This window comes from Carlito syrichta, unplaced genomic scaffold (genome assembly GCF_000164805.1).
Source record: "Carlito syrichta isolate Samal-C Ts95f unplaced genomic scaffold, Tarsius_syrichta-2.0.1 Scaffold303013, whole genome shotgun sequence".
NCBI lineage: Eukaryota > Metazoa > Chordata > Mammalia > Primates > Tarsiidae > Carlito > Carlito syrichta.
The window spans coordinates 349,795-359,974 of NW_007247109.1; the positions used below are offsets into that span (position 1 = coordinate 349,795).

The 10,180-nt window shown below is 60.0% G+C and overlaps 1 protein-coding gene across 1 annotated transcript; it reads right to left on the reverse strand.

The window, feature by feature from the left end:
- Window positions 1-655: 655 nt before the first annotated feature.
- GATA5 (GATA binding protein 5) lies at window positions 656-10,023 on the reverse strand. Its single transcript, XM_008057441.1, has 6 exons — window positions 9,528-10,023; window positions 8,136-8,311; window positions 2,216-2,341; window positions 1,627-1,714; window positions 1,140-1,264; window positions 656-811 (listed from the first exon to the last, which is right to left on the reverse strand). The coding sequence occupies exons 1-6, from the start codon at window positions 10,021-10,023 to the stop codon at window positions 656-658; spliced, it is 1,167 nt and encodes a 388-aa protein (XP_008055632.1).
- Window positions 10,024-10,180: the final 157 nt, after the last annotated feature.

A 10,180-nucleotide genomic window follows, 5' to 3' on the forward strand; every position in this document is an offset into this window, starting at 1 on the left:
ACAATCACCACACACAGATTCAGCCAGAACAAGGCACTTTTACTGCCCCTTGGAAATACCGTCCAAATAAATACACAAGTCCACAGTGACCACAGTGGGAGCAGCCCCCCCCCCCCCGGGGTGGTGTCCTGGCACAGTGTGCGACCTGTACTCCCATCCTTGGCAGTCCTGCGATTGCAGGAAGAAAGGCTTTCTGCACACGGCTCCATAAGCTGTAGGAAATGGGTAGACCCGGGGCCTGGGTTCATGTCAGCTGTCGCCTCCTTCCTGTCGGTTGCTTGGCTGCAGGCGTTTCACTTGGTTTTGCAACGGGAGGCTGGGTTCTTCCCAACCTGTAAACATGCTGGCGGTCAGTGTCCACAAGAGAATTCAAGCTGGTGGTGGGCACCCTGAGTCGGCCTCCACTGCAGAGTGGCCAGTGTGACCTGGAGCCCTGCGGTACCTGGCGAGTGCTCTGCTGAATCCTGGGGGCTTGAGCCCTTCCCCACCAGTCTTCCAGCTCTGGGCCCACCTGTGTCTGCACAGAAGGCCTTCCTCGGGGGAGACTCGGCTCTGCTCCGGCTGGTGGCCTGTTGCTCTCCATGGGTCCTGGCCGGTGCGGGTGGGTCCACAGGGGCTCTGTTCCAGGCGGCTCCCAATGCCGTCTGCCCAGTACCTAGGCCAAGGCCAGTGCACACCAGGCCTCCTGGTGCAGGCGCCCCCCCAGGCCGGCCTGAGGGCCCAGGGTTGTGGAGGGGAAGGCGAAGTCCTCAGGCTCAAACTTGAACTCCAGGTGGCTGGGGGCGAGGGAGTCGTCAGCCTGGCCAAGGGGCTGTGGGGACAGAGGCCGTGAGGGTGCAGGGTGGCCGTGGCACTAGGGGTGTGGAACCCCCATGACGGCACTCTGCCCTAAGGAACCCCTTGATGCACCAGGGGGTGGGGTCCTACGTGAGGGTAATCCTCGGCATGGTCAAGGCTGTCCCCGGCACCCTGCACTGAGTTGGCTCTGGGGGATGGGCCGACACCCTGGTGGCAGGAGTCTGAGCATGTTCCTGGCCCAACTGGGGAAGAGGTGTGGGGGCTCTGAGGGAAGCCAGACATGGAAGAGTAGTTGGGGCTCCTCAGGGTCCCAGCTCTGGGCACCTGCCCCACCCCCTTACCTGGGCGGCCACACTGGGTCTGGAGCACATTGGGGAGGCCAGGCCAGGCTCAGGTTTTGAAGCAGCCACCGAGCCCTCGGCACTGGGGAGGGTGCACGAGGTGGCTGCAGAGCTCGCTGTGGGTCCTAGAGGGAAAGTGGGCATTTACAGAAGGTGCTAGGTCTGTGCCCACCCCTCCTGCCACATGGCCAGTTGTTCTGTCCTGGCCCAGAGAGGTGGGAGGCGTCTACGGCCACAGCGTGTGGGTGTGACTTCCTTGACCCCCCCTTCCATCCAGTCGCTGACCAGTTCTTAACCCCAGCCCTCCCAAAGTCACACAGGGCAGAGCTGGGGGTATCTGCAACTGGGAGTGTAATGCCCGACCCCAGGTGGAGGCCTGGACACTCCTTGGCAGCCCTGCACACACATGCACACACATATGTGCACACACGCTCGCACATGCATGCATGCACACGTGGGGCTGGCCCCTGAACACCGGGCTGCACACCTGAGGGGCCCTTGGCCTTGGTGGCACACTTGGGCTTCCGCTTCCGTGTTTGGATACTCTCCTTCTTCATGGCTAGAGGCCGTGGCACCTGGCGGGGGGAATGGAGGCTGGTCCCTGGCCCTGTCCAGCCCAGCCCCTTGCACGGCACCCTAGGTCCAGTCCCCAGAGTCAGTCCCTCCCGGAGCTGCCCATGTCCTACAGCCCCTGGGCTAGGGTTCCTCCTCCTAGGCAGGGTGGGGGATCCTGGGGGCTGCGGCTGAACCCCTATCCCGACTCCCAAGGAGCATCAGAGCAGGGGTCAGAGAGCAGGCACAGATGTCCAGTGTCCTCGAGCTGAATGACTGTGGTGAGCCTTGGGGATCCCAGGGGCTCAGTGGGTCAATCTGCACAGTGGGTGTGACAGGAATAGCACAGCTGCTAGGGTGGCATGTGGCCCATGGGGACATTTATGTAACATGCATGTAGCAAGTTCTGCCCAGGGGTGGACATCATCCCGCCGGGTCCTCCCCTGCCCAAGTCTGGGACGAGATAGCAGTCACATGATGCTGGACAGGTATCAGCTCTGCCCGCCACCTGGGACCACACTCACCCCGTGCAGCTTCATGTAGAGGCCACAGGCATTGCACACGGGCTCCCCCTCTGTGTTCCGCCGCCAAAGCGTGGTGTTGGTCGTGTGGCAGTTGGTGCAGCAGAGGCCGGCGCGGCGGGACGAGGACTACAGAGGAGGGGAATGGGTGAGCCTGGGGCCCGGAACCTGGGACTCGGCCCCGAGGGCTCTGGCTGCAGCTTGGAGCAGAAACACCAACTGGAGCAGGAGGAATGGGAGCCAGACTCAGGACGGACCAGCAACCAGGTCAAGGATCATGAGGGACCCAGTGAGAAGGGGTTTGGGGACATGCTGGCTTTGCAGAATGTGAAGGCCATGGTTCCTTGAGTTTTGACTCACCAGTTCAGGAGCCCTGAGAGGTCATATCACTTTCCTGGGCCTCCATCTCCCCATCAGCAAATGGGGATATAACAGACCTGTCATGGTCTGGCCGTGGGATCAGAAGACATGGAAACAGCTGCAGTTTCCTGCTGTCTCTCAGACCCCCCTGCACCCCCACTCCCACCTAGGGCCATGACCCAGGTCCTGGGTGAAGCTGCACCCTGAGGCCACAGGCCTGTAGTCAGGCCACAGCGAGTGTCCAGAGCCTGTGGTCCCCCTGAGGCACTGACCTCTCAGGCCTGGGGACCTCAAGCTCTCCATGGCTTCCTAGCTGGATGGCGGCTGATGGCATCTCGCCCTTGCTGTACACTGCCTGGCACTGGAGTGACACTGGACCCATCTGGAACCTTCCAGGCACCCTGGTTTCACCTGCCCCCTTCCTACAGTGCCCAGTAGAGATCGATGCCCATCCTGCAGGCCCAAATCTCACCAGAGACCCCAAACCTCCCTGCACTCAGGGACTTTCGGGACCCAGTTGGTGGATCCAGCCTAGAGCTTAGGTGTCTGGACCCAAGAGGACCTAGGAGGGCCCATGCGGCTGCCTGGGGGTCCTTATGGAGCCTGCCAGGGCCTCCCCCAGCCTGAGGTCACCCCTAACCTGGAATCCCCTGAGTGGTCCAGCCCAGCCCATCTGTCTCCCTCCTGCTCGATTCATGTGATGATGTCTGGAAGGGAGCCCTTTCCTGAACTTCAAGAATGGCCCTGCCGGTGGCAGCCCCACCTCTGCCACCTGTGTCCATACCTTGACCTCAGAGGGTACTGCTGTCTCCACCCCAGCCTGGCCCTTGGATGCCCAACCTCTTGGGGAGCTGCACAGCCCCACCAGGTCCAGGTCCCAGTGCAGTAGCTCTAACTGGTCCTTCCAGGGGTAGTGAGGGCCCAAGTGCATCATCAGGGCCTCAGGATAGGGACAGCGCCCACAGGATGAGGTCCCCACACAAAGCCACGTCCCCATAGTCTCCAGCCCAGGCCTGGGAGCAGCTGGGCAGCAAAAAGAATCTGTCCTGAACTTGGGACCTGCCTCGGCTTCCCTACCTGCTAGCACTCTCTCTGAGCAAAGTGACCAGTCAGTCTCCACCCCAGCCCATCCATTTGTTAGCCTTTCTGGAAGGGGGAGTGGCCTTGGCACCTCCCCAAGGGCTGCCAGACGACAAAGCCCAGGACGCCTCACTGGAAGGGAATTGCAGATAAGCAGCGAACACTTGGCCCAGCTGTGTCTCCTGCCGTGCTTGGGACATAAATACTCAAATATTACATGTGTGTGTTTATCTGAAACTCACATTCAACTGGGTGTCCTGGATTTTATCTGCCGACCCCTCTGGGGCCCCACAGCAGCCCTGCCTCCTGCTGCCCCTTCAGACCAAGAAGCAGCCATGGCCCGAGGCTGTCTCCCTTCCGGAGCCAGCAGGACCCTCAGGTCTTGGACCAGCCACCGTCCCTTGGTACTCAGTCTCAGGTGCACACACACACACATGTGCACGCACACGTGTATGCACACACAAACATGTACATACACACATACACATATGCACACATACAAGCGTGCACACGCATGCCTGCACCCGCACACACTCCCACATTTGCATAACTTACACATCCACCACAGTTGCCTGCATGGCAGGAGAGGCCAGGCTCTGTGCCCGTGACTGGGAGACCCTGAGACATGGACCGTGGAGGGAGACAGCAACGAGTGGCTGACACGCAGAACACGCGTGTTAGGAGAGAGGCCCCAGAAGCGAAGAGCCCGCCACCCCATGCTCTTCAAGGGGCACGGGAGTTTGGAAGCCATGTCTGACTTTTTCTACAGTGAGTACGTTTTACTTCTGAATGGAAAAAAAAAAAGAATTGACCTCAAAATCACATTCAAAGTGCATCCGATTGGCCTTTTCCTAGACTATCACCAGACTGCTGTCACACAAGGGGAAACTGAGGCTCAGGGGTGCTAAGGGAAGGGGGACCTGGGTGGACAGAATTGCCCACCAGGCTGGACACTTCGGGGACACCCTCCCACACAGTCCTCACCCTGTGCCAGCGTCCCCCGTGCCACCAGCCCCGAGGGTGCAGGAGCCTCCGCGATCCCTTTCATTGTCCAGGCAGCCATTGGCCCGGCCACCCTCAGCCTCACTGGGCCCCTCTTCTGGCCGCATCTCATGTTTCATTTTCATCAGTTCTGAGCTTCAAAGCTGGCATGGGCGCATCAGAGGTGCTGGAGCACCAGATGCTGCGTGCAACCAAGACCCCAAAATAAATCAGGCTGGTAGGCCAGAGCAGCCACGGCACAGTGGAAACTCAGGGTGCACAGGAGAGGGAAGAGGTCGGGCCTAGCCTGGAGGCCTGAAGTGCCCCGAGGTACACTCTGAAAATCAAAAGCTGCTGGTCCTTGGAGATGGGAGCCCTCGGTTCCCAAGCACGGCTGCCGTGTCCGTGGAGTCTAAGCCTTGGGGACCCATGAGAGGTGGGTGTGCCTCCAATCTCAACAGCCCCCTCTTGGGGAGAGGACACAGCAGACACTTAACTTGATGAGGTGTCTGTGTTCTGTGCTAGCTGAGGACACAGTGACTCGAAGACGTGTGTTGGGGAGGAGCTCTGCAGGAACACTTGAGACTGAGAGAGTGTTGTTGCCTAGGTCCAGGCAGGGGCCAGGTTTGCTCAGTGGCAAGGACACCGAGCCCCATACAACACTGGCTGCTTCCTGGAGCTGGCGCCAGGGCCGGCCTTGGACCAGCGGCCGCTGTCCACTCTGACCTTGGCTGCCCTCCCAGGCTTTAGCCCAAGTTTGGATGATGAGGGAGGTGGGCTGCTGGGGACCCACCTACACATGGCAGCCAGACCATGGGAGGGAGCTTAAGGGTAGAAGAGGGGACTGTGGGTGATGGGGGAGGGTGGGTGGGGGATACCTTGCCTGTCTCCCATGACAGCCCCTCAGGTCAGCACCAGAGCTGCATACGGGTGTGCAGTACAGGCCAGAAAGTTCTGGGGCTCCTGGAGGGGGATGATAGGGTAGCCACTTTTTGGGTCACTTTCCTATAGTTTGGGGACACATTTCTAAAATGATTGCAATCACTTAAACAAGGGTTAGGACAAGGTCTTCATGGGGAGGCCCCTCCTGGGGTTTTTCTGGACACACTGAAGGGCCCATGGGGCACAGCTGGGGGTGACTGGCCCACCCCCTATGGCTGGGAGCCACATGGCCCAGCTCTGGTCTCAGGGTGCTGAAAGTCTCAGGAAGTCCACACAGAGCCTGAACCTGTGGAACTGACCACCAGGCAATGGGTAGGAACCCAAGAGCAAGTCAGGGTAAATCCCAGAGTCCTTCTTGGGGGAGGTGAGGAGAAGGGCCTGTGGAGGCTGCCTGATGCCTCCCTACCTGGCAAATACTTTGTGAACATGTTCCATGCTCAGGTCTGGGTGGGTCTGGACACAGGGGGACCGACCATCCACAGCTGCCGAGACCTGAGGTTTTGGGAAGATGGGCAGGTAAACAGGGACCTCCCCCAGGAAACATCCCCAAAGCTGATCTGTGTCCCCCACACCAGGCCAGGCACCTGCCCCAGCCCGTCCCCACAGCTGGCAGAGCCTGTCCCAGCACCTGGCACCAGGTGAATGGTGGCAACTTTGCCGCACAGTATGGATGTGGCTGCCTCTTGGCCTGAAGAGGCAGAGCTCAGGCCCAAAGCTCAGAGAGAGGAAAGTGAAGGCTGCCCACAACCTGCCCACCTGCCCCATCCAGGCCTCCCTTGGCAGGGTCTGGGATCCCCACAGGCCAGGGCCTCAGGCTTCCACCAAAGGCCTATAACCCAGTGTCCAAGAGGTTGCGCTGGCACATGGCCGGGTCAAGTCCTCCAGACAGCCACTCCCAGGAGGGTGACAGGATGCCCCGCTATCTCAACTGGGACCAAATGCTGAGCTGGTGGTGGGTCCAGTATGGGGTTTGGTCCACCGTGAAAGGGGACTGGTGCCAGGGTGCACCAGCTAGACCTCGGCCCAGAAAGGCACGTCCTCAGCTTCAGATAACTCAAACACCCAGATCCTCATTCAGAGAACTCAGATATCCCAGATCGTCCCTCAGATAACTAAGATACTCAAGATCCTCACTCAGATAACTCAAATCCTCACTCAGATAACGCAGACACCCCAGATCCTCACTCAGAAAATTGAGACACCCCAGATCCTCATTCAGATAACTCAGGCACCCCAGCTACTCACTCAGACAACTCAGGCACTCCGAATCCTCACTCAGATAACTCGGACACCCCAGATCCTCGCTCAGATCACTCGGACACCCCAGATCCTCACTCAGGTAACTCGGACACCCCAGGTCCTCACTCAGAAAACTGAGATACCTCAGATCCTCATTCAGATAACTTGAACACCCCAGATCTTCACTCAGAAAACTAAGACACCCCATATCTTTGTTCAGATAACTCAGACACCCCAGATCCTTGATCCTCATTCAGATAACTTGGACACCCCAGATCTTCACTCAGAAAACAGAGACACCCCAGATCCTCACTCAGATAACTGGAACACCCCAGATCATTGCTCAGGTAACTCGGATACCCTAGATCCTCATTCAGATAACTTGGACACCCCAACTCCTCATTCAGAAAACGGAGACACCCTAGATCCTCACTCATATAACTCAGACACCGCAGATCCTTGTTCAGATAACTTGGACAACCCAGATTCTTGTTTAGATAACTCAGACAGACACCCCAGATCCTCACTCAGATAACTTGGATACTCTAGATCCTTATTCTGATAACTCAGATGCCCCAGATGCTCATTCAGATAACTTGGATACCCCAGATCCTCATTTGTAAAGTTACTTGAAGGAGAAGGGTCCCATGGGGAATGGCAGACAGCAGAGCAACTTTAAACCCACCAGCTCCTGGGGACTGTGCCCTGCCTGGGGCAAAAGTCGGGGCTCCTGAGTGCACCGCCAGCCTTGCTCCAGGAAGAACCAAAAGTGAAAACAAGTTCTGCCCCAGGAGGCAGGGAGCGGGCACACCCTGTTTCCCGGTGGTCCTCAAGTGGGCACAGGAAGTGCCCTGGAGACCCTGCTGTAGGGTTTCTCTGTCCTAACAGAGCATCCACACAGCTGCCGCCTTCCCCTCCAGCCCCATCCTGGCAGGGTCACTTTGAGGCCTCTAAGGCCCGAGCAGGCCACAGCCTATGGCCACCAAGCTGCAGGGCAGCAGGAGTCCTGGGGCAGAGGTGGCCCTTCCCGGTAGACCCTGAGACTGCACCCCACGGAGCACCGGGCATTCATACTGCACCATGGGTCCCCAGAGCACTCCCAGGGCAAGGGAGGCTGCGGAGCTGCTGGGAACCCCTGCCCACCACGTCCCCCTGCAGTCAGGTCCCAGAGATACTGAGCCAGCCTGGCCCCACGGATGGGGTGTCCAGGCCATCCTTGTTCCTGCCCCATCTCCAGCCCCAGGGGCTCTGGCATAGCCCAAGCAGGTTGGTCGCAAGATCAAGGCCAGCCCCCAGGACTGCCCTCTGCCCCGGCACTCACCAGGCGCTTCTGGGGCCTCACTAGCGGCCGGTTGACGCCATTCACTTTGTGGTAGAGGCCACAGGCATTGCACAGGTAGTGGCCGGTGCCGTCTCGGCGCCACAGTGGCGTGGACAGGGCCCCACAGTTGACGCACTCACGGCCTTCGCCCGGGAACTCCTCCAAGAATTCGGACACTGTGGGGACAGTAGTCAGTGGGCCTGAGTTCCAACGCCCCAGGGCCTAGGGCTGCTGCCCCACATGCTGCCATCGAAGGGTCCTTCTTGAACCTTAAAGTTATTTTTTAAAAGTTTTACTTACTCTTATTTATTTATTTTTACTTAAGATGAAATCCATTAGGGTTGCTTTGATGGGGGGTGTTAATATATAGAACCCAAGGGTGCCTGGGCCTATACTCTCTGACCAGGGGCTAGCGCCTGACCTGCTGGGAGGCTACGGTATCTACACTGCAGGGGGAGGCAGAGGAAGGGGCATTATTTAGCAAGAGCGCCATCTCAGAGGACCCACTAACAGCTGGCTATGAGACCAAACTGTCAGCTTTGTTGTGGTCGAAGCCACTGTCCTCATTGGGAAGGCAGGACTTGTGAGCGTTGCCACCCACTTGGGCACCTGGGCCGAGGGTCTTCCTGGTCCCCCCAGGCTGGGCCACGTGCCGGTGGGAAGGAGGTCAAGGCGCCTGTCGGGACGAGTGGGATCAGTCATCGTGTGGTTGTGGGTGGGCGCCTGGCATGTGTCTGTCCGGGCAGTGGGGCCAAGGGATGGCAGCTGCGGCCGGCCCGCTTCTGCGCTGAGGGACCAGTGAGGCCAAAAGGTGGCTGGGAGTGGGGCTCAGGCCTCCAGGGTCCCCATGGGGTGGCCCAGAGGGGCCCTGCGCCAGTAAACACAGAGGCAGGGCCTGGGCCAGGGACCCACTGGTACCACGGGTGGATTCCCGTTGGCAGGCCTGGACCCTGGTCGTCCAAAGTTAACTCCAGTAGCAATTGAAACCAGGTCTTGAATTAAAAAACATGAACTTTCTAAAACAGATGAATGTAGCAACTTAAATAAGCCTGCGTTTTGGAGTTCATCAAAGTCATTTCCAAACTTTCAAAACAAACGTTTAAGGCTTCTCAGGCCCCATGCTGGCCAACTCCAGAATGCCATAAGGGCTCGCAGGAAGGAAAGGCAGACATCTGTGCACTCTTGCTGATGCCGTCAAGAGGAGTCTGGAGGTGGGTGTCTCCCGGGGGGGCAGTGGGCAGTGGTGGACCCCCTCTGCTGTTTTGGCAGTGCTGACCTGGCAACTGCGACTGACCGGCGGGAAAGCACCCACCGTGGGCCGGGGAGGGGAGCCCTTCGCAGGGTGCGGGTTTGCGCTGGATCAGGCCACCACCCCGCCGTGGCTGTACTCACCAAAAGTGGCCCTGCGGCCATGCAGGACGCTGCCATCAAAGGGCCCAGCGGTCCAGGACTGTGCCACGTCGGCGCTCACGAAGGCTGGGTAGCCGGCAGGGTACGGGCTGCGCACTGGCCGCCCGAGTGGTGCCGTGTACTGCTCACGGGCCAGCAGCGCGCCAGAGTAGGCGCCGCCATCCCGGCCCTCCGCACTGCCCCCGCCGCCAGGCCCCGGGGGGCTGTGAGCGAAAGGGAAGGCGGTGGTCCCAGGCTGCGAGGCCGGGGGGTGTGGGCTACCGGGGCCAAAGGCTGTGTCGGCGACGGCTGCCTGCGCCCAGCCCGGGTGCGCGGGGGAATGCGGACCCGGCTCACAGCTCGGCAGGTAGGGCAGCACCGGAGCGACGCGCGCCGGCGGCACGAACATTGGGGAGCTGACGCCCGGGGCATGCAGGAAGGCGCCCGAGTCGTAGGTGGCCTGGCCGGGGCTGGCGGCCAGCGCCAAGCTCGGGTACATCCTCCTGGCGCGGCCTCGACCTGAGGGGAGAGCGGCAGGCGTCGAGGTCACTGCCGCCAGCGCCCACGCTGGGCCAGGCAGGTGCCGCCTGGCAGGCGACGCGCTCCCCCCTCCAGCCCAGACCGCTTCCAGGAGGGTCCCAGAACCGAGGGGGAGG

Excerpts from the sequence above, each read along its gene's own strand:
- GATA5 (XM_008057441.1), bottom strand. The coding sequence starts at position 10,023 with ATGTACCCGAGCTTGGCGCTGGCCGCCAGCCCCGGCCAGGCCACCTAC. Across the intron at positions 8,312-9,527 it reads TGGCCGCAGGGCCACTTTTG|TGTCCGAATTCTTGGAGGAG; the intron begins GTGAGTACAGCC and ends CTGTCCCCACAG. Across the intron at positions 2,342-8,135 it reads TGAGGCCCCAGAAGCGCCTG|TCCTCGTCCCGCCGCGCCGG; the intron begins GTGAGTGCCGGG and ends CCTCCTCTGTAG.